Source organism: Amphiura filiformis, chromosome 5, assembly GCF_039555335.1.
Source record: "Amphiura filiformis chromosome 5, Afil_fr2py, whole genome shotgun sequence".
NCBI lineage: Eukaryota > Metazoa > Echinodermata > Ophiuroidea > Amphilepidida > Amphiuridae > Amphiura > Amphiura filiformis.
Genome location: NC_092632.1, coordinates 55830490 through 55855816, shown reverse-complemented (window position 1 = coordinate 55855816; position 25327 = coordinate 55830490). Strand labels below are relative to the sequence as shown.

At 38.3% G+C, this 25327-nt stretch overlaps 1 protein-coding gene across 1 annotated transcript in view; it reads right to left on the bottom strand.

Moving 5' to 3' along the window:
• The window catches only part of LOC140153410 (protein DVR-1 homolog), a 36552-nt gene extending 11437 nt beyond the window's left edge, over positions 1-25115 (bottom strand). Inside the window, exon 1 of the mRNA XM_072176164.1 lies at positions 23863-25115. Within this exon, the coding sequence (XP_072032265.1) occupies positions 23863-24328 (466 nt within the window). The 5' untranslated portion in view covers positions 24329-25115. The remainder of the gene's footprint in view (positions 1-23862) is intronic.
• Between the last annotated feature and the right edge of the window lie 212 nt (positions 25116-25327).

Genomic DNA, 25327 nt, shown 5'->3' with positions numbered 1-25327 from the left:
CAATATCTTCGCTTAGGAATGTCCGATTTCATTGGGGAAAACAGCACTGTGGAGCAAAATATCTCTATATTTAAGATATGTAAAAACCTCAAAATTGATATTACCTGCTCAAAAGTGTCTGCTTTTGACATGACACGTCACAAATATAAAACAGGAATTCTAAGGTTAAAAGAGAGTATTAATCTAGATATGGAACCATATTTCAACAGAATCCTCCATTTGGTGCAGGGCCATTGAACTTTGCACATAGGTCAAGTTCAAAGTTATTTAAACTTGCCCACCACATTCGTCATCCTCTGGCCATATGGATTCAGAAAAAGTATACTTTGACCCACAAAAGTATACTGTGACGTATGCTTATGGGGTTATGGGCAAAGGTGTAACATAATGACGTCACGTCATATATTTATAGTGAAACATGTTTTTTTGGGGGCCTATTGGTCCAATAAATTTCCGTAACCATCGTGCACATCAAGTTAAATTTGGCAGATAGGCTAATTGCTATTCAATATGTTAAACGCTCGAGAGACTGGGGGTCTTGAAATTGAAAATTATTTTTATTTTTACCTTTATTTTGGACTCATGAAATATGTGTTTATTTTATAAGCGTCATTCGGCAAGTTTGCGTAAAACTGAGTTAGCAACCGACTCTCCATGCTAACCGACTTATTTTTGGTTAACGGGTATCCTGAATTCGAATATCTTGTCTGCTAAGCTGTATTTGAATGCCAGGACCCCAAAATGCGCCATAGGATCATACATGTAGCAAAAAAGAATCATGCTCCAAATTCACTCAAAAATGTATCAAATTAATTGAAATTATTCGTCTTATTGTGTGCATATAGTCTTGTATTAATCACCAAGTTCGATGCTCAACAGGTCCCAGGTCAATTTGCACGTGTGCAGAGGTTAAGCATTAAAGTTGCTCTGAATTTTGTACAAATGGAGGCAAATTTTACGTAAATTTCAAGGAATTCACGTAAACAATAGTTTGAAGGTGAAGTTCAGAAGATGATGTAAAAACAAAAGCTATTGATATTGAATCCTATTGCCCTTTAATTATTTACTATGTAACAAACTAACCAGGCATCGCCGGTAGTGCAAACTATTCTTTTTTCTGAAACCTAAGCTAGATGAACAATTTGCCACAATAATTACGAAAAATTGAGCAATTTTGACTTTTGACTCCTGTAAATCCACTATACATTTGTTTGCCTCATAACATCTTTAAGTAGCTATAACCTAATAAAATGATGCCATACGCGCGCACGTACTTTACACGGGACTTTCCATTTCTGAGATCCATGGGACCAGATGAATAATTTGACACGTTTGAAAGCTAGTATTATTAGAATAAATCCCGGGAATAAATTTACAAAATAATTGTCACCTGTAAGATCTTGTGGGCCCTTTTAAGGGTTTTTTTGAGGGTCATGCAATGTTCTTAAAATACTGCAGGCCCGATTTTATAAAGCGGTTGCTAGCTACATCTATGCTTTAACGCAAACTTCAACTTGCCCATTGGAAAGTGATGCACCTGCGAAACGCACTCTTTAAATTATTTCTGTGACTTTGAACCACAGTAACCTGTCATAAATATGTACAGTATTCGTAGTTTGATTTGATTAATGGTTCTTCATCTCTACCTGGTGACCTATAGAAAGGACTAATCGCTATATGAGGGCTAATATCACCAAACACACGTAAGGGACCGTTCATTATTTCTACCGGAGGGGGGGCCGGGAGCAGACAGAAAGTCACTGCCGAAAACTATATGACCCCCCCTTCTCAGATAATAAAAACCATATGACCCCCCCTCCGAGCTACATGAAAATCATATGCCCCCCCACCTGACGTATGCACACGCGCAATGACGCGCAATAGATGCGCGCATGGATCAGCTGCCTCAACGCATCACGTCACTGCTACATATCAGGCTGACAAATTGCCTTTACTGTTTTTGCCACCCGGCTATCAGTATACCAATTTTTCACAAAAAGCACCTAAATTTAACCTAATTGCAGTAATTGGGCACTTTTCTCCAAATATTGGTCTTTACTGAATAGCCAACCATCAATATACCAAAATCGCTGAAAAGGACCCCAAAATCGTGGCACATCCTCATATATATTTTTTTTATATACCTTCAACTAGGTAGAACCCCACAGGGTATTTTAACTTATTTTATTTATTTTTCTAAAATATTATTTATTTCACATGCATGTACACAGTTTTTGGTTCAAACTGCCACCCTGTGCTCCAGCTAGTATGTACGTCAATACCACAGGTCCCTGAACAAACCACAGTGATATTATCCATAGGACTGCATTTTTTTTGCACCAAGAACAATCTTTCAAGTGGCAGGTTTGGAAACTTGGGGTCAAAATTATTATAATTCATTAGTTTTATGTAATTAGGCTAAAATGGCTGTGAAACGAATTTATTTCATTTTTTAAGTTGTAATTTAATTCAATCATACAGAACATAAAAAATCAAATGAGTTTAATAAACTATCAAGCTGATTTATTAATTTTCAATCTCTTAAATTGTAAGTATGCATCAACTTATACATGTTGATACTGGGTGCAGTACATAGCTCCCTTTGGTGTAAAATGAATGAGTTGCAAAATCTTCTTCATCAGTATATTAAAAGGAATAAAAAGTAGTTTGTGACATCTTACTACCATAAATCAGTGATGTACAGTGGCATAGATTTCTTTTTGACATTGGAGGGGATGGGGTTGGAAAACAATTCTTGAAGTATAGTGAATCCAGCACCTTTTGGCGGCAAAAGTAAGTTTATGGTACAAATGCGCGCGAAGCGTGCGAAAAATTGTGATATTTTGAAGTTAAACTAATGAAAATATGGTGCAAAAGTGGAATAAATGCGCGCGAAGCGCACAGAAATTTGCACTTTTGGGGCTAAAATGGGCAAATATGTGGTCAGAAACCTATATTCAAGGGTCAACATTGGGGGGATGATTGTATGGAGCATCCCCCTGGCAAAATATTGGGGGGATCTACGCCTATGGTGATGTATCGATCGGACTCAAGTCCACTTTTTGCCGGACTCGGACACAAAAGCTCACAAACAGACTCAAACTTTCCTTGTAAAATGTGAAATGATGATCTAAAAATGTCAAAATACAGTAAGCCAAAGAATTAAGGTACCAGTTATGTTCACCCCTGTATATCCTAAATAAAGACAAATATGTCAAAATTAAAACAAACAGCCAATACCTGTACTCTTTAGCTCTGATTTCAGACCTTATTTGTTGAAATTGGTTGAGAATTAAAGAAACGGTGATCTAAAATCTAATGAAGAAACGAAATCAAAAGTTGCACTTTTGTGTTCTAATCAATGAAAGCACAACGCTAGTTTTAACGTGCTAATCAATGGAAGCGCAGCGCTAGTTCTCTTGTTCACGAAAGTTTTGTGTACAAATCAATAGGGCATTTAATGCAGCAAACTGCAACTTTTAAATTGGTATCTTCCTTGGGTTTTTGGATCGCCGTATCTTCATTTCTTGAACAATTTCAACGAATGTGGTCTTAAATTCGAGCTTCAAGATGCAGCCATTGGCTGCTGGTTCCAATTATGACATATCTGTCTTTGTTTAGGATATACAGGAGGTGAACATAACTGGTACCTTAATTTTTTGGCTTACTGTAGATCTCAAATTTGATTCAAAATTTGTTGTCATAATATCCAACATATCCACAAAATTATTTAGATTTATCTGTCACTTCCCAGAATCATTACTGTTATCGTTAATGAAATAATTGATAATTATACATATTTTAATTAATATTTAGACTACCGTATATAAAAATATCTAAAATTTCTTTCATGGAACTTTCTAATTCATTAAACTCTTGAAAGAGAGAAAACATGCACACAGACATGTACACCCCCTCTGGTACACACCCATCCATAGGGCTAGGGTGGCTGTGGTTTGTGTGTGTTCACTACTCAGTGGCAGTCACTGCACATTTGTCCGGAACATGTGTCCATCACACAACCATAATATAATTTCTGAAAAGGTGAATTTCTATTAGTATGATGATGATGATGATGATGATGATGATGATGATGATGATGATGATGATGATGATGTTATTTTTCTATAATGTATTTGAAAACATTGCCCAAGTTTACTGTCATGGTGGTTTGGGTGAGTCTTTGTAGTTTAACTAGGGTATAGAAATGACACCTGTGTGGGGTGGGGGTTGATAGTGGATGTGTATTGGGGGAGCGGTTTGGGGTGGTGTAGTTGTCTCTTTTCATTGTAAAAGAACAAAGAAGAGTCTGACCACAGCATTACTGTGCAGCAGCTTGATTATTCTTAATTCTCTATTACGAAAATGGCAGTGTACATGTATATTTATGAAATATGGTTCAAAGTTCTCTTATTTCAGCAAATTTGTATTGTACATTTGGCAAATTAGAAGCAAAATCTAGAATTTTTCTCCATTTTTTGGAATGTTTTATACCCATGCAATGACCCATTTTTCAAAATGTTATAATAAATTAATTACTTTTGGTGCAAATTTATGTCAATTCACACCGTGGCAGGTGAAAAACAGGTTGAGGCCCGACTTAAGTTTGGACTAGGACCAAAGTGTCGGCCGACATGCAAAGCGCAAATCTAATGGTCAGGGGTCCAGGGGCAATGTTCCAGATGGGGTCCAGGGGCGAAGCCCCCTGGAAGCTCCAGGATTTTTGAGATGCAAAACCATCTGACCCCCCTTTCAATAACTAAAAACCATCTGACCCCCCTTTTGCCAGACAAAAACCATCTGACCCCCCCATGTATTCTCCCGGCCCCCCTCCGGTGGAAATAATGAACGGTCCCTAAACATGGCACACAAAGAACTTGTCTGATTTGGAATTAGGAGTTCAATAAAATGTATGCCGACACCACTCACCCGTCAAAATCTAGACCAACTTTGAACTTGCACAACACATAGGCCCTATATCTTGCTCGGATATTCAAACGTGAAGGTTACAATGTTTAAAGGCAAAGTCTTTCACCGATAGCTTTTTGATTGATCTGTGAAAAGATAATTATAGAAACCCGCCACGTTTATATGCAAGATAATTTCTTCCAATAATATCTGACATGACGGCCATTGCGGTAGGCCGTGATTAGTGATGTTGATTTATGGTTGCGTGACTTTTTGGTATGTCATCACAATTCATTTTCAATTCAAATTGTCAATTGACAGGGATGGTAACATACTTTGAAATCACCCACTTCATAAACATGATAAACAGAAAACGTGCAACAATGGACTTTTTTTGGAGAGTACATGTAGCATAGGGAGCTAAGAACGTTTTGATCGTAATACAGACCTATGCAGTTATTATTTATTATTATTTATTTATATTGTTTATTATTATTTATTATTATTTATTATTATTTATTTAATATTATTTATTTACTTCTTTACAGAGAAATTTGTTAATTCAAAATCCTGTTCGAATTGATTTCTCTACATGAATGTTGAGAATGCAGGATCGGCAGTACCTCGTATCGTTAAAAGTACAGGGATTAGTGTTGCTTTAAGATTATGTTTAAAGGAAAACAATAAACAAGTTTTTGCTCTTTCAAAAAGGAAAAATTAGTAGATCGAACTGTTTGAATGGAATACTGTGCATCGGGATTGTGACCTATTCGACCACTTCCCTGATTCGACATACCATGACACAGGAAATAGTGTAGGAAAACATTACTTCTTGATTAATTCCACCCTAAAATATCCGAGACCTGATATCATTCCAACATGCTGAAGTCATCGACTTGAACTAGAGATGGCCATAAATCGTGGTAAGAAACAGATGCATAGGTTCGGATATGACCATGGTGACCTACAGCTGGGGTTTTGATAGTGAACTTTCAGGTATGCAATTTTATAGTTCTTCTGTTTTGATATTCTGTATAGCCAACACATTGGAACAGGTGATACAAGAAGTACAAAGTTTGATATTAATGTACATCATGTATAGGCTTACAACATTCCTGATATTTTCCAGATTCGTGTAAAATGTCACTTTTGTTCAACTTCAACAATTTTGAGGTCAAGCTCGGAATGAAAGTCAAATGTATGGAGATACCAACGCAAACAGACCTAAACTTGTCAGGCAACAAAGAAATAAACCTGACAAATAAATAAAGAATAGATGGTTTCAAGGAAATAGGCCTGGCTGTAATATGCCTGGCCAGTTTCGTTTGTAAACACAATAACACATACCAAATTAAACAGAAAACTCAAACACAATTTTTTTTACAGAAAACGTTTGGGTTATAAAATATTCGAAAATATTTTTAAAAACTTGCTGCAAAACATTTTAACGTAATAGCTCATGTGAGTGTTGCCAAATATGTTGCCAAACTATTTGTCACAAAAAGTAACATTTCGACAACATTTGTTTTACACATTATAAAACGTTTGAAAAAGTTTTTATGACCTTTATATAACCCGATATTTAAATATTATTGAAACGTTTTGAACAAACCAACAAGTACAAATAAATAAACAAATAAATAAATAGATAAGCAATAAATAAATAAGTAAATAGGCAGTAAATAAATATTAATTAAGGCAATAAATATAGGCAGTAAATAAATAATTAGGTAATAATAAATGTATACAGACTTACATAAATAAGATTTTCGATATTAATAAAAACATAACCCACAGAGCTACATCAAGCAAAAACAAAACACAACACAACGTAAACATGAAATATCCTCAAATATAGTTATACCCAAATTCATATTAACTGACTCCGTGTGCCTATGGTGTGTTCATGGAGCTAGCGATAGGTAGCCCCATAATCTAATCACCAAAATAATCAAAAACTTCCCAATAACACTATGAAGAAGACACATATTGACCTATTAATAGACCACTGCATCTGCAGATTATTATGTTATTTACAGAGAAATAGAAATATGGAATTTGTAGAACAATAGGAACCCTACGGAGTGACAAAACTGCCATGTGGGAAATCTATTACAGAAATTTATACTATTTATTGATTTCTACATGTTGTAGAAGTAGGATTTTCTCCCCATATAAAATGCTTTACATTAGAATAAATCAGAAATGTTGAGACACTGTTGTTGTGGTCAAATTATTCGTCTAATTGTTATATGCCCAATTCCAGGTAGATTGTTATTATAAGTATCTATGCCTTGATACGTAATTTAGAATACTAAGATTAATTCTTTGGTTTATAAAAAACGCCAATTAGTCCATTAGTTGGCTAATTTGACTACATTAAAAATTAGTACAAAATGATTTTTGTTTAGGGTACATTCAAGCATTTTTGGCAAATATGACTTAACTTTTGCCATTTTCAATGCCCAAAGCGAATAAGCAACTGCAGTTTATATACATTAGTCTCAACGGAAAGTATTTCATGATATGGCTGCAGAGCTGCAACAGAACAAAATAGTTACTTTGGCAATCTAGAATTCGCGGGAAGTTGTAAGGAAATCATATCTTCCTACATATTCCGTTCCACATCTATTTTCCAAATGATAAATAGATGGCTATCTTTCAAAGTGGAATGGCTTCATGGTTTCGAAGCACTGTGGTTTCGAAGTGTACTGACATTGCACAACAGAATACATTCGGCTGGTTCAAATGTTTCACTAAAAAGTGGGTAATGGTGAATCCAACGGACATTTAAGGATTAATAAATGATACAAGAGGACACCTTGAATATACGAACAACTGGAAAGAAAAAGAACAAGGTACACTAACTTAATGTGGGGAAACAAGTAAAATACAGACTATATAGACAGTACGCAATAGGGGGACAAAACAGCAAATGTAGGCATTAAGAAGTAGGTAATCTTCGATAGCCAAGTGCAAAACCTGCAAAAACAACATGGATCAATGGGAATATAAAAGTGCACTAGAACAAGTGATGAACATCACTGTGCACATAAGCAGATACGATAAACCAAATAACCAATGTAGGCACAAAAACAGGCAAAGTTTGATGGCTAAAAATTACCAATTCCAGAGCCCACAGAAGTGTTAGAAAAACAGTACAAAAGTATACACGGTAAGTGATCACCGTGCACATAGCAGACAAACAAAACCTAACAGACAAACAATTGTCCGGGGGAGCATATCAACGTATCACGTATGGTCATTTATGTTGAGTGCCTCCCCCGGATCAGACCATTTTGGCTTGCAGTGTTTCGTAAATTAAAAAAAAGAAAAACCTTGGGGAAATTACTGTAATATTCAATAACATTTAGGGACCTACCATTCCTGATCCATTAAACCTATCTTCCTTTCATTGTATTGCTCATCAAAAAGGCAAATAGTATTTGGCTTCCTATTCAATAACATTATTATTTCTTTGTCGATTTGATGACATGTTTTCTTTATAAAGATTTACGTAAAGCAAACTCCATTATTCTTTTTTACCCCAGATTAAGAACAATATTCTTTGTGCATTCTTTGCTACAATGCCATTTCAATTATGGCCAAGAATTAAATAGATGACTATTAGGAATCGATAGAAATTATTTACCACACACGTAAAAATGGCGGAATAGAATAGGTCTGCATCAGCATTAAAGTATTTCATTAAGTTTCTAACAAATAGGGCCTAGATATTTTTTGTCCATCAATTTTTGATGTGATGATCGATTGTAAATATCAGATTTTAGGGAGTTTGTACAAGAAACCGGGTTTCTGGTTTCTGGTTTCTGCAGTAGGCCTAGATAGAAAGTAGATAACAAATAATTAAACACAACAGACCGTTAACTATATATTTTACATTTGAACACACAGGACCGTCAGGACGCGTTCTGGACTCCAGAACGCGTCCTGACGGTCCTGTGTGTTCAATCTGGACATGTTCGAAATTTGTTCATAATCCCAGGAACGAATCCAGAACGGGTCCGATACAAGGTGTTCTGATATATTTGCAGCACCACACCTACATCGTGAATAATACAGGGTGAGTCAAAAAAAAGTGCAATAGAGAAAAGAATCCATTTTTATTTAAGAACCGAGTTGAACTTTTAGGTTTTAAAACATTTTATATATGGTATATTCATCAGTGACCTTGTGTGAAAAAATTAAGGAATTAGCATTTACCGTTTTCTTTTTATGACACATTTTATAGCGCTACCCAATTTTAATGTTTGTCCAAGAGACATCTAAAATTTGAATGTCAGTCCACTCTGTGTTAGGTAGATTTGGAACAACTGCTATTTTCTTAACCTCATTGGCATTAAAATAAAATGGAGCACTCAAAGTGTTATTGCCCTTGGTCTTGTTTGAGGAGAAGAAACATTATTTGTTGTTATTTTCATTTTACCTTTACTTTAAAGATGTTTATTCTCTATCAAAAATATACAAATTTGTAGGCGAGTTTTTCAAATGTCAAAATGAAATGCGCGCAAATTGAAGTGGAGTGAATTTCAAAATATCCAAAAAGTTGGTCATATTGGGATTAAAAAACTGGTGTTGGAGTCGAGTGAGGTATGAAGGACTTAAAGTAATGTTAGAAAGTTTGTTTGAACAGAAAAAAATAAATTAATATAACGCAAAAACAACCTCATTTAAGTTAAAGTCAGTTTCAGATATGGTGTCTTTACCGTGCACTGTGTGCTCTCATTCAAAACACATGCATGGTACCTCGTGGACAAATAACGAAATTGGGTATCGCAGCAAAAGGACCCATACAAATTAAACGGTAGTCGCGATTCACTTCATATTTTCACAGAAAGTGGCCATTGAGTGTAGCATTTATAGAATCTTTCAATATTGGTAAAGTTCGACCTGGTTCTTACATAAATATTGATTCTTTGCTCTATTGCAGTTTTTTTGACTCACCCTGTAATATAGTAATCAGTTTATGCCTGCTGTATTCATTTGGAAATATTTGGAGAACAACGTTTATATTTATGTCGGAAATGTGAATTAACTTGGCAATACATAAAGCAGTCGTTAACATGAATCAGCGGTATGTCGGTAGTCTGAATCTGATCCCGTATCTGATAGGTATATAAAAGACCCGCATTTTGAAGCTACATCCCAGCAAACACAAAACATTTTACAAAAAAAAAAAAGACATACAGGAAGAACTGCTCAAAAAGAGTGATGTGGAAGGAGTTAACATCATCCATATGTTGCAGTGGGGAATCAAGGAATGGCCAGAAGATTGGAAACGGCCGTGTTTCTCCCTTTACCTAAGAAAGGTGACACCGGGAATGTGCTAACAATCATTCAATATCTTTCATCTCTCATACCAGCAAGGTTTTGCTTCATATCATTACTGAAAGATTTCATGACCATCTAGAGAAGCTTAGAGAGAGAGAGAGCAAGAGAGTTACCACAAGAGTAAGCAAGTTTTATAAGAAGAGGAACGAGAAGTCAGATTGGCAACCTGGGCTTCTGGAGAAAAACATTTTAATAGAGTTCCAGCAACCTCTGCTTCTCTGCGCTGCTTCATAGACTATTCCAAGGCATTTGATAGTGTTCAGCATGGAAAGTTGTAGAACATCATGATGGAAATACTAGTAGGATTGTCCGCACATGTGGTAGACTTTGCATGGTCAAATTCTTTGTACCAAGGATATGCAAAGATCCACAGTAAGAACAGAGTGTGGAGACTCAGACTGGTTTACAATTGGCCAAGGAGTATGTCACTTAAATATCAGGCATGTATTTTACTGATCATCCTACATTTTTAACATCTATGCAGAGTACATAATAAGAATTTTACTTGATGAATACTATGGAATGGTATCAATAGGAGGTCAGCAATTGAACAACCTCATGTATGCTGATGGTACCACCATATTTTGACGATTTATGATACTACCCTCATCAAGAGTCATGCTCATTGCCAAGAACAGCTACTTTACTTCAAGACTTCGTAAACAGGGTAAAAGAGGCCAGTGAGGAGTATGGACTGTTAAAATCAGACCAACACTGAGGCTGATGGAAAGGATTATAGAGGTGGTTAACACTTTCAGCTTTCTTTGATCACTCATTGTTGACGAAGGAGGGATACGGAGCTGTCAAGAAATCATCAGATGTCTGGCCATGGCAAGAACATCTGCTATTGCTCTTACCGACATTTGGAAAGATGAATTCTAGAGCCACCAAAATTAACATCATGAATCAGGAGGGGAGGGGATGAATGCCCTGGTCTTCTCAATTGTTACATATGGCTCTGAAACATGTTTTTTTCCACTCAAATGAATGGATATCGTACTTTGAATCGGTCTCTAAATTATTTGGTCACAATAACCGACAACAGACCCTACGTCCCGACGACGTGTTATATCTGTGTTTTCATCACTTGATCCAGTCGGAAGAACGGATAAAAGTACAGCCTCATTTGCTATTCACGATCAAGGGTGGGGGTGGGCGGGGGAGGGGTTGTAGCAGTGGCGTAGCGTGGGTCATCCGATGTGTGTGTGTGTGTGGGGGGCGACCATGATTGGGGGCACCGGGTCTCTGATTGGGGGGGGGGGGGAGCACAAGCCGTTTTTGGAAATATTCCTATCGGATTTTCTAAATTTTGCAATCGATTGGGAGCATGTGCCCCCCGTGCTCCCATGACGCTACGCCATAGGGGGGGGGGTGAGCGGCGAGGCCGCGAGTGGAGCACCGAAGCCGCGATAGCGAGCCGCGATAGTCACTATGGGTATAAAGGTAAAACGGTCTGTAGCACAGAATACATTTGCTAGTACTTAGCTTCGGATGAGTTAAGTGTCATCTCAAATTACAACCCTGTATTTGACATCACCACCCCGTCATGGCCGTGTTTCTGGATTATATCTCTCTGCAAAGTATAAGTGGGATTATTGTATCAAAATTCCGGCTTCTTTTGGGGGACTAATGTGTCGGTTAACTTTTACGTGATTATTTTTCAGTAATCTTGAGAGTAATTTTAAAACAAGGTCGACTAAACAAGCCAAACCATGGAACCGCAGGATGTCTATTAATGTCCCATATCGTTGAGTTTTTCACAGCTATACAGACTATGCAGAGTGCAAACCATAACGGAAATCCCGCCTGTAGGGGGAACACCGCCGGTCCCATATACCCAACAGATTGCAACCAAATGGGAAAACTCTGGACCAATTTATTTTCACGGCCGTTCATAATTCATTAGACTCTTTCTAGGGTCTATGCATAATTACAGTTATAGGTTGTGTTCACATAGAATACCTTTTTTTCTTAGTCCAGAGTTTACGCAACAACAATTGGAATTACCACAAATGATGCACCAAACGGCTTTAATAAAATTGGACCACGAAGCTACCGATTGGACATTAATTTTGCAACATTTTCCAACCCCACTGTGTATGGATAAACAAATCCCTCTTTTCGCTTCTGCTTTGAACACCAGCAGTCAACACTCTATGTTTAAAAGCAATAATATAAGCCTACAATAATAGTGCAAACGAATGGATTCAATTTGGGTCTTCATTTAATACATTTTCGTATTTTTCAAACTAAAATTGTACACAATAATAATAGTGTCATAAATGGTCCACCGAATGGCTTCAAATGGGCCTTCATATTGCAAAGGTTTCTCACTTCTGAGGGGCCACATCCCCACATTATTATGTTTTGATGAATCCAAGTGTGTGGAAATATTGGATCCAAAACATAATAATGACAAAATTGGATGCTAATACGCCCAATATTCATTGGTCTCGCCTACGTCTCGCCTACGTCTCGTCCAATATTTTAAAACTCATAGCTCGACCAATTAATATGGGCTCAATAGATCCAATTTTTCATCAATATTGGTCGGGCCTAACATGCCTATATTTCAATGTTTGGCCACATCAGACTAGAACTAGGTCTGCATTGTAGGGGTGAGCCGCGGAGGTGTGTGTGCGTTTGTAAATGCCGTCTAACGAGGACCTACATATGGATACACACCGTAAAACGAGGACACACCTCCAAACGAGGACGTCCTCGTTTTGAAACTATGCCCAGGATGACGTAAATGATGCAAATATGCATATAAGATAGCATAAGATAGGTCCCCATAGCGGGTATAGGACGGGTCTCAGTTGGATAGTAAGTTGCCTGGTGTGTTTGCGTGAGGTCCACGGTGTGTCGATTAAAAACGGGTGTGTAAGTCCTCGGTTAGATCCTTCTAAAGTCGAGGTCCTCGTTTGAACGTATTTACAAACAGGGGTGTGTGTGGGGGGGGGGGGGTAGGGGAGTATATGGGTGTATGTAGGTGGGATGTGTGGTGAGGTATGTGGGTATCATGTATATGTGTATATGTGTAGGCATAGTGTTTCCATTTTATGTGTGGTGGTCCATTTATGACATAATGGGAAAAGTGAATATAAGGCTCAGGTTAATGACCCCTTAGGCCTAGTAAGGTAGGTCATTTACCTTTCCTATTTCCTATTTACAACGAACGTCATAGAAATGAATATCATGAATATGTAAACAATGACACATTATTTGAAAGAAAATATGACCTAATTATTTTGAATACGCATTATATACTAATAGGCCATATCCAAATAATTAAAAATGTCTCTTTGGTCAATAAGCATCACAATATCAGCCAACGTAAGATCACAAGATAGGCCTATTTAAGGGGTACTACACCTGCCCAATTTATGCCCATTTTGCATTTTTCTCAAAAATTATAGCGCATTGGGGACAAGTAAGATATGTATATTATAGGGGCAATGACTACAACTACTGCACTGGAAATTTTATTTCAGCACAGACAACAGTTGTGGAGTTACAGTCAAAAATGAGGGAAAACCAATATTTGATCAATAAATCAATAACTACTTGCTTTGAGTTGCTGAATTGTCAGTACAGTAGTTGTAGTCCTTGCCCCTATAATATACATTATCTTACTTGTTACCAATGTGCTACAATTTTGAGAAAAATGCAAAAAATAGGCACAAATTGACAGGGTAAATACTATAATTGACAATTAATATCCAAGTAGATGCAACTGAATTATATGCGAGATCAATCTGATGGCGCAGGATATTTTCGTCTCAGGGATAATCGGCGATAGTTGTGGGCCCGGGTTGTGGGTTCATTTTCAGTTTGTCACCATTTCTGAAAAGATGTTTTTTGATGATAGTAACATAATATGAATCTTTGCCATGATACGTGAAATAAACTTCAAGCTGCTTGCAATTAGAAAGTTTACACAATGCTGACGATATGGGTAGCATTCCCTAGTTCAAAACAACAGTTGTTCAAAACCGTGTGACAATATTATTCGCTTCACACAGAAACGCAAAAAAAGCTACTATTAATAATATTGTACAATGTAACTTTTAATGGTCTCGTATGTACTGCTGTGCCATGTGCGACTTGACGTGCCCGAAGCAAGTCCTTTTGGGAGGTACTCTAGTATTTGCGAATAATGTTTTGTCGCAGGTCAAATTTCAACAAAATATGGAGACCAGATTTTGTTGGAACATACAAAATTACAAATAGACCTATGTAAAACACGCCTACATTCTACATAATGTTTTGTAATCATGTTTGACTCATTTTCTGGTAAATCTAGAATGATTCAAGCCAAATTAACTAGCTAATTGGATTCAGAAATAATATTCATAATATGAGCGCATGTGAATCTTTTTGTCACTGTCAGGTGGGCTGGGTGAATCACATTTCCGTCAAATTGCTCGATAAACGGTAATGTTCAGCGTTGCAAGCAGATGTTTTGCAAACATATTAATACTATATAAAGTTTGCAAAGAATATGCCCTTCTTATTTTAACCTGCCTTTTTAACAAAGACAACGCCACTAATGAATGCCATGTCAGTCATAATGTTGCATCAATAACTGCCTGGAATACAGGTAGTTGGTTTAGTGTACGACTGTACGTGATAATTTTAATACCGGGTAGGAAATACCACCAAGGACGTGAAATACGCCATACGACATGAAGTGACCTTGAAATATTTTGCTGCTCAATGGTGATCACATTCGTTAAGTTTCGTGATAAATAAGCAAACAGTCCCCTCAAGTGACAAAGAACTACTTGCTGAATGGAACATGTGGAAAGACTACTTCGTTATAAATAAGCAGATAAGCCAACATACTTAGTTGACCCCAGATGACCTAGACATGTCCCTTTAACATATATACCGCCAAGTTTCATGACAATCCAACAATCTATACTCAGTTGACCTCAGATGTCCTTAACTTGACGTTAAATATTTTCACCGCTCAATAGTGATCACATCCACCAAGTTTGATGGCAATCCAACAATCTAGATTCAGAAATGGGCTAACCGGGCAGCCTTGTCCTCTGAGATCAGGGAGATGCGGCCAAAAAGACATACCTACTTGTTAGAACCCGTCACGCCAAAGAAGTACGTGTATGGAGAAGGCTCAACACCCAACTAAATGAGTCTTACAGAGCTGACGAACTTGCCTATATATACAGCTAGATGGAAGACTTTTTCAAGTAGCAAATGAAAATGGCAATTATAACACCAAATGGAAAATAATCCATGACAGCTCTGGGAAGAAGAAGAGATCAAATCCTAAAGTGAAGAAGAGAGATGGGACAGTCCCCTCAAGTGACAAAGAACTACTTGCTGAATGGAAAGACTACTTCGTTATAGATAAGCAGGTAAGCCAACATACTTAGTTGACCTCAGATGACCTAGACATGTGTCCCTTTAACATATATACCGCCAAGACATACTGAGGAATACCATGAAACACTAAAATAACTTCAAGTTGAACGTTGAATACTTTTAAAATGTGTGTGTGCTTAATTTTATATTGATATCAAAAAGCTCAATTAAGAGATCACATCCACCAAAGTTCACGACAATCCAACAATATATATTCAGTTAGCCACATATGACCTTGAAATGACCTTAATAATTTTTGCTGCTCAATGTGATCAGTCCGCTAAGTTTCATGACAATCCAACAATCTATACTCAGTTGACCTTAGATGTCCTTAACTTGACCTTAAATATTTAATAGTGATCACATCCACCAAGTTTGATGGCAATCCAACAATCTATATTCAGAAGGCAAATGAGCTAACCGGGCAGCCTTGTCTTCGTACCTCCGCACCCCCACCCCACCCACCCCCACGTCGATGGTTCATCTGTTAACCCTTCAACAAGGCTGTTTAATAATGTAGATTCAAATAATCATAACGTCTCATTTTGCAATTTTGCAATGGCTTCAAACCACCTCTTATAGCTTCTCATTTGCTCACGACGCTTCATCTCCATGCCCATGACCACAGCGCCCAAATGGAAAACAAAACATTTGAAAGGCAAAAATAAAACAGCAAACTGAAACAAAGCAGCCAGATTATTGTGGGAACAGGAAGGTTTTGAGACATTTCTTGAAACTTAACAGAGAAACAGCAGAACGGAGTTCAGATGGAAGTGAGTTCCAAAGTGCAGGTGCGCCGTGCGGTGAGAGAAAAACTCTTAATTTTGGTAAGGGAGACATGTAGTGTCCGTTGCAGAACGCAAGTTTGGTTGGCCCATATCCATGCAGACATTTTAAGACGTAAAGTAAGATTTGATATAAAATTCTCTGCTTCACATGCACAGGGAGCCAGTGAAGTTCTTGCAAATACTGGCTGGCAGTGGCTGGTGCTGGCATATGGTCATACTTAGAAGCATTATAGGAGATTAATTTTGCACTTCATTTCGGCAAGCGTTGCACCTGGGCGTTGCAATTTCATGATGTATGTTGTATTAGTTCCTGGTAATACTTTAATACAGTCCAGACGTCACTGAGCACAAAAAGTGACATGTGATGTTCATTGACAATGAAGTTATCTGCGGCAACATACTCATAACATCATCACTGATAACGCCCAGGTTTCTGACACTATGATGTCATCTCCAATGTGAAGGCATATGTCAGGCATCTGGCGTTTGAAGTGAGGAGATGATATAACCAATAATTCTGTTTTATGTCATCCCTGTTCTGATTTCTTTGATTATTGATGACAAAGCAGTTTCAATTGATGATGGGTTAGATGGCTCAAAAGTACAGAAGATCTATGTATCGTCCACATACATGCATGTCATGCATGTGGTACGAAAGCGAGTGGTTTGTGATTATCCTGCCTATTGAAATTGTATACACTGAAACCTCGGGCCCAAAATTGACCCCTGAGGTAGTCTCTGGTTTTTGTGTAATTGAATAGACTCCATCAATCACAACAGTTGTTATCAATCACAGCGCCATCAATCACAACATCAAAATGGCGATTTTGGTATAGCGTGAGTGGAAGCTGTTCAGCGCTGATCACCCGCTCAGTTGCCAGACACGGACTATTTAAGTCTGGCAAATCAATGATTACGAAAACTACACTACAAATAAATATCCAAATACTAGATCGAAGGTATCTGGGCAGACGTCTTCTACTGATTTATATGACGGGCCCTCGGAAACCTGGCACACCATCACATACTGTTGGTCCCGATATGTCTCGTATACCTACATGTACCTTCAAACCACTTGTAGTATCCACCTACAATGTGCGTACATTATTCTAACGACGAAATACCCACCAACTATTTATGGGTTGTAGCAATGCAGGCGTCGACATTGTCGGTGTGCAAGAACACCGTCTAATTACATCACCCCACACCGACGAATTATGGTCAGACGACAAGAATTGGGTACTTATTTACAGTTCTGTCACAGACCAGAGGCAGGGAGGTGTTAGATTTCTGATATCAAAGAGTGTGCAGTCATCATTCAGAGAATACTAACAGCTTCATTTAACGGGAACCCTCAGCTTACCATGCTTACGGTTACAATTATTTATGCCCCAACTGGATCAGTCCATCATTCAGAGAACACTAACAGCTTCATTTAACGGGAACCCCAGCTTACGGTTACAATTATTTATGCCCCAACTGAATCAGCAACCTCAGGAGAACATGGAGATAGGACGGTTTCTATAATCCACTAGAAGACCATCTTGAAAAGGTGAAGAGGCACAACATCCACATCGTAATTGGTGACTTCAATGCAAGAATTGACAATAATAGCCATATATATCTCATCCAGCTGTGATTGGTCCTCAATGTTTTTATGACACAACAAATGACAATGGTCACCAGTCTTCGAACCACCAAAGGTAAACCTTAAGTTGTAAGAGGCCCAAGTACAACTGGACGAAGCTGCAACGTGCTCCTTCTAAGAACCATTTCCAGATAGAACTCTCAAACAGATTCCAGGTCCTCCTGTGTGCCAACAACCCGACACCAATTTCTGAGAGATACGAGATGTTTGAGAAAGATGTAGAAGAAGTCGCAGAAAACATCTGGTCTCCCATCACCATGATCACCCGCCAATCAGGATTTACCTATGATCCCTCTATCCTGGAAGAGACAAGAAAGGGCATTCAAGCAATGAAAACCAACAAAGCTGCTGGACTGGACTGTGTGATTTTACTGAGGCACTCCAAGGTGGTGGTGAAGCTATGGTAGACATGATTACCAATGTTATTGTTCCAGCCTCATGAACAACTATAGAGGAATCGCGCTGATCAATAAGATCCTACTGGATAGAATTAGGGACTATGTTGATCCTATAAAAAGAAGTAACCAGGTCGGATTTAGACCAGGCAGAAGCTTTGCACAGCAAACGCATATATTCCGCAGAATCACGGAGGCTTTCCAGAGTTACCAACTTCCACTCCCACATTCATTGACTTCAAGAAAGCCTTTGATTCAATCAACAGGGAGATGATGTTTTCTGTTTTGCGGCACTATGGTATCCCAGAGAGCATTGTAAATGCAACACGCGGGTACTGTATACCAATTCACAAAGCGCCGTAATGGTATTGGTAGATGGCAACATCTCGGATCCATTCCTAGTGACTGCTGGAGTATTACATGCAGGGGGTGTTCTATTCCTATTCATTGATCTCATCGACCATTTGATGAAGACATGGCTACCAAGGGGACTGGCAGTGGTGTTGAAACACATCCGCGTCGTTCTATGCGATATCCTGCCAATGTTTTGAATATTTCATTCCGCGGGCACAGGCACAGCTGACAAGAACAGCGGCTGCCGCACAAAGCCTGGGTCTCATCATCAGCGTTCCTAAAACCGAGTACATGTACATAACCGTCAACTGCAATCCACAGCCACCACTCCAAGTATATGGATACCTCATTGAGTATGTTACTGACTTTAAATATCTTCGTTCCATGATGGGCTCTAGCGCAAGCGACCTCTCCCGACGGAAGGCGATTGCATGGTATGCATTTTGAAAATTGGAGCATCTGTGGAGAAGTCCAACAACATCTCCATTGCAACAAAAGTCAAGCTTTTTCACACCACTTGTGTTACAGTATTGCTCTATGGCCATGATGGCTGTGAGTCCTGGGTGATATCTACTGACATGGAAAATAAGATCAATGCTTTTGGTACATCATGTTACAGAATAATGCTGAACATCAACTTCAAGCGCACTGAAAGGATCTATACAATCAACAACACTGATCCTCTTATCAACTCTGTCAAGCCACGACAACTAAGGATTCCTGGGACATATCCTGAGGATGCAGGAAGATGAACTATGCCGAAGATCTTTACACCCCATTGCATGGTAAAAGTAGACCTGGAAGCCAAAAACATCCTACTTGTCTGATGTGCAAAAACTGTTGGGGACTTCGACAACTTTTTACTGCCAGATGCCTTTACCACTTTGGCTTCAAATCGTAGTATATATGGAGAAACTTTGTAGTCGGCTGCTTCACCGAATGAAATCAGTGGAAACTCCCATTTAAAAATGCCTAGGTACTGATTGATGTTTTTGCAGGAATGCACAAGTAGAGTTGGCATTGAAAGCAATTTTTATGGGGATTCTAGGAGAGATTGTAAAAGATATTGACACCCAAGTATTTAGCAGATTCTGCCTCTTTGAGAGTATGGCCATATGGATGTTATATGGCATCTTGATCATCTTCTTTTTGTTGGTAACGTGGAGCACTTGACATTTTTGGGATGAAACTCCATCAACCAATTTTTCACCCACTTCTGCAGTTGGTCAAGATCACACTGAAGACCAATTGTATCTTCTTCCTTCTGTAATTTCCAGTAGAGGATGCGGTCATCTGGAAATAACGTGACCGTGTTTTGAGGTGATACAATATCAGACAAGTCATTCATCAAGAGGAGAAAGAGTAATAGCCCATGCACACTGCCTTGCAGGACCCTGGAATGGACATGAGATGATTGAAATGTAGGTCCATCCAGGATCTGGAGCAATGGTTGAGAAAACTAGCAATCCACGTATGTATACTGTCCTCGATACCATGAAGTTTATGAAGCAGTCGCAAATGTGGAACTCGGTCAAATGCCTTCGAGAAATCAAGTAGGATGACATCGACTTGGTCTCGAATCTCGATGCTCTTAGCTAGATCGTGGATGGTTTGGATAATCGTCTTTTACGAAAGCCGTGCTGTACATCGTTGAGTGTATTATGCTTATCGATGTGACGCATGATACTGCTGCAGATGACATGTTCTAGAAGTTTTCAGCTTTGTTCCTGCCACCTTTTTGGAAACAGGCACAGAATTGGCTTTCTGCCATTCTTCTGGGATGTTCCTTTGGTTGAGAGATGCTTGAAATAACAAAGATAAGAGATGCAGACTGGAGTAAGCTGGTCTGCCAACACCCTCAACAGTCTACATGTTGTAGGGACAGGGCTCGAAATAAGGAGGGCCCAAGGGCCCTCGGCCCCCAAAAATCAGTGATTTTTTTGTGGGGTTCATAGGTTAAAACCAATGGCCCAAATTTGGGCCCACAAAAAGTTGTGAGGGCCCTCAAACATTTAAGATCAAGGGCCCAAATGACCCTTAGAAATTCTGGCTTATTTCGAGGCCTGTGTAGGGATCTCATCTGGTCCACGCGCTTAATACACTCTCACTATACAATTCCTCAAATTTGTCTCTAGAGGGACTCGAAGTCCAATTTGCAACGACAAGGAAGGCTCCAACTTCAGCATTCCGTGACTACCAATGAATAGTTCAGGGTTCCACTCCCATTCCATCACCTATCAAGAGTGAGTGACCTTTTACTGGTTCACTACTTGCTGTAATCATTAGCCCCGGATCTTAGACTGATCCAGTGTCGTGATCTTGTCCAGGACCCTGAGTTAAAAGATAGTCACATATCACATGCCTGCTCATTCCAATCAGTTCTAAGTCAAAACGTGTTCCAATACCACTTTTTTAGGTCCAGTGAATTCAATATAGATTGACTTGTGTCGTTCCAACCAGTTCATACTTTGCGGTACACCCCTATACCATATTGAAAATATCCCATGATCGTATACATTATCGGTTTTAATAAACTCAATAATTGCTTGTAAATGTAATACATTATGTGTGTCATATTTCGGTGATATGATATAAGTAGGCCTACATTAATATACTATACACTGAAAACGAAACTTAGGGTGACTAACTAAGGAAAAGTTAGTTAAAACAATGTCAAGTACGACTAACCTGTAACTAACACGGCTGGATTGGACTAAACTATATGTTAGTAGGTCAGGATACACTAGGGACTTAACTATCAAAATACTAGTTCAACCTTGACCTACTAATATTATAAATTAGTTCAACTAGACCTACTAGAGCTTACTAGGGACTCTACTAATATATTGGGGTGTTCTACTAATGGGCTCTACTATCAAAAACGATGTCAAGTACGACTATTTTTTTTAATAGGGCATTCTGTACTAATGTTCGACTAGTTCAGCTGACTGAACTAGTCTGTGGAACTAGCCCAATTCTTGCCCGGTAGAAGTGGTCGAAGATATGGAAACTTACGTTTTATTGACCTTTTTCCCAACCTTGTATTTTTTAATAACTTACAAACCGTTTTAGTTTTGGTTAGAATTTAAAAAACAGATTTGGCCCCGTTTTTTGAGCCCTGTTTTCTACTACACACGGCATGATGAAGGTTTCCACGAATTCGGCAGCCATGGCAGCCTCAACCATGCATGCACAAACCCACGGTCCATGATCATGACATTTGTGTTCCGATTTACAATCTCATTTCAAATTCTAACGGTTTGTAAGTTATTCAAAAACAAGCTTGGGAAAAATGTCAATACAACATACCTTTCCATTTCTTCGACCATTTCTAACGGGCTAGAATCGGGGCTAAAATGTCCATCTCAAGACGCTAGATGTGCTATGTCTACAGCTGCATGTGTGAAATGTCGTCTATAAGCTAGTAGAGACTAGCTCTACTAGCCTAATTTGTCATAAGAGTCATGTCATGTGATCAAAAGGGCGGTAAATTCAACTTTAGTACAACCCTTGGTACCGTCCACAACCATGATTCGTTCTACCAATTCGTAAAGCCAGAAAAGTTAGTTGGACCAACTTTTGCGGTGCAACTAATTTTCACTTATTAGTAAAGTACCACAATTTGGCATAGTTCGGCATGTCCGTACTAACAATTTCCCTCACTGCATGCTGTACTAGCCAAGCATACTAGATGGACGTTTAGTCCGACATTAAAAACTAGTTTACCAGGGGAAACTAGTGGTCCTACTAAACAAAAGCTTAGTTCAGCTTACATAATACGAGTTTTTGTTTTCAGTGTAGGCAATATCAGTTGCCTATAAATTGAAATTATTGGCATTCTATAAAGATGCAGGCTAAATCTGTTCAGTCACAAACACGATGTGTGAGGATCGCATTACATCGTAGTCGATAAATGTGGAAAATACCGCAAATTTTGTAAAATGTAGATTAATCTGGGAGTTGATATAATCATGATATGAACCTTCTGGATCACACTTGATACTCGTCTGCTTATATTAAGGTCAAATAACTGGCCAATGAACTTCCAATCATAGCTTCATGTGCCAAAAACCCACATAAATGCTTCATGACATGTTACAGCTCGACAACTTATGCGGCACATAACATGGAAGTGAACAGTTATGTCAAATTCATAAATACTACACATTTTACTTTATCATAATATTTTGATTGAAGTGATATGACAACCCAGCTCTTCTATATACAAATTACAACTAGTAGGTTTTGTGGACAAACTTTTCCATCACCATGTCATCACTGGGTTAACGAAGGGCTCGATGCCAATGACCCGGCCAAGACTGACAGTTTGACCAGTCAATGGGTATGTGGATGAAATAATGTAGTATCCTCAATACCTAGAAATTGTAATTGGGGGTAATTGGGCTTAAACCACATTTACGTCGAATTTATATTGATCAGTTATTGATCAGCCCTCATTTTCAAGTTTGCCTTTTTTATACATGTATATCTTATTGTCTGTTTATACAAATCTTGAAGTGATATCGACAGTCGCGTTTTGACAACTTCTTGTCTTATCTCTTTCTTGAAGTTTCTTCCATGATGCAAACCAAAACCCGACCAAAACCTAGGGATATTCTAAAACATGATAAACAGCGTTTTTGACAGTTTGATTTTGCACAAAGGTTCAACATCCACCATTATACTTTATACTATTAATTTATAGAGGAATATAATACTATTATCCTACATTTTAGCACTACAAAATAATGATATCATTTGCAGTGCAGTGCAGTGTCGACAAGTGTGGTACTTGCCTACTGACACTTGTTGTTTACCTTGTAAAATGGAATAAGGCTCCCGAAACGTTTTCTTGGTTAACCTAATTTGGATGTTGTTGTACACAGTTTTAACATTTATCATATTAAACGTGGGCCTACTAAATAGTCTACTACATGTACATAGTCCTGATATAAATGCATGGATAATCTTCCAGAATTAACATTATTTGGTTTACTATTCATGTATTTGAAATTATTAATCTCACCTGGTAAACTCATAATTGTATCTGCTTTGTTTAATGCCGTCACTTCATTCATTGTATAATTAAAAATTGTTCCTGACATCCATTGCATAGCATGGGTGTTCACACTACCACTACCTGGACTCGGATATATTAAATCCAGATTATTATCACCAGGATCGGTTGAATCCACGTCAACACTATTCAAAGAACGATATAAATCCAACATGAATTTTGGCGCTGAACTGTTTTGCGAATTGGCTATCATGCGTGGTTTAGGTCGATGTTGAAGACCTAAGAGATTGAGAATCTCTCTTTGCATTTCTTGTTTTGCACGACCACGGAGTTTCACTGGTGTCCATGTGTTTACAGCGTCTCTTTCGCTTCTTTGAAGTAACAGTGGATCTTTAGCGTCCATTGAAGTTAATAAAGTTGCTACTGAAGATGTAGCAAATATAAGACAAAATATCAAACCAGATAACAAAATCATTGTGAAGTTTATATTAAATCCACGCGGGCACGTTGGTTGTATAATTCCAACTTTCAGGTTGCGGACGCGGGACGGTTCCACAAAGAAAACGACGGTGTGTTCCAAAACCTTCCAGTCCAGTGCAGAGTTCGCTTTACCCAATCCGACTCGAATATTTTAGAAGACTTTCTAACGTGCAAACATATCAGGTCATTTCAGCGTGCATTGTTTCACCATGGAAGTATGATCCGTCATTTGTTAACATTTTCCTTATAATTTCACATTAAACACGAATGATATTATATACTGATCCAAAATAAAATTTGCTCATGTTGTTTGAAATTCCGTTGGCGTTGTTCTGGTATAAGAAAGAGCCAAATGTGTAGGCTATGCAAGCACACTCACTCCCACCGCTAGTTCTGCGCTATCCGGTTTGTGCTATTGATTGTGGGGTCGTGCTGACACTCTGCAGGCTACACAGTAAGGGGTTGTTCTAAAAGTGGTTTATAATGAGCCCCGTGGTAAAATCGCCGTAATCAAGTGCACATTAGAACTTGGGTCATTTAGATCAAGTTGTCCCGATGGAGATTTTCGCGTTCTGTAGCCAATCCAAAAACTTATTCACAGGGTCGACATACCACGGTCCAACCCATGCGTATCTGTATGCAGACAAACTTTACACAAGTGAACAGTCTGAAGCAACTTTTGAAGTGCCTTAGAAGTTATGTATATAAACATCCCCTACTTTAAACGCACTGACTGAAGTAATTAGGCGCATCATAGTTTTTCAAGAAAGCGCTACTATTATTTCTCGTTTTCACTTTTGAGGGACCTTCTTTTAAAAGCATATGGTTGAGTCAGACTAATGAGTAAATACAACACTGTTCTTCTTTGTATCTGCATAAAACAGAACCATTACAATGGCATGAAAGGGGTAATGGATTTGACACTCGCCAGTTCAGCCAACCGTGTGCAATATTCATGGGTACATACAACTTCCGCTCTTTATACCATTTTCAT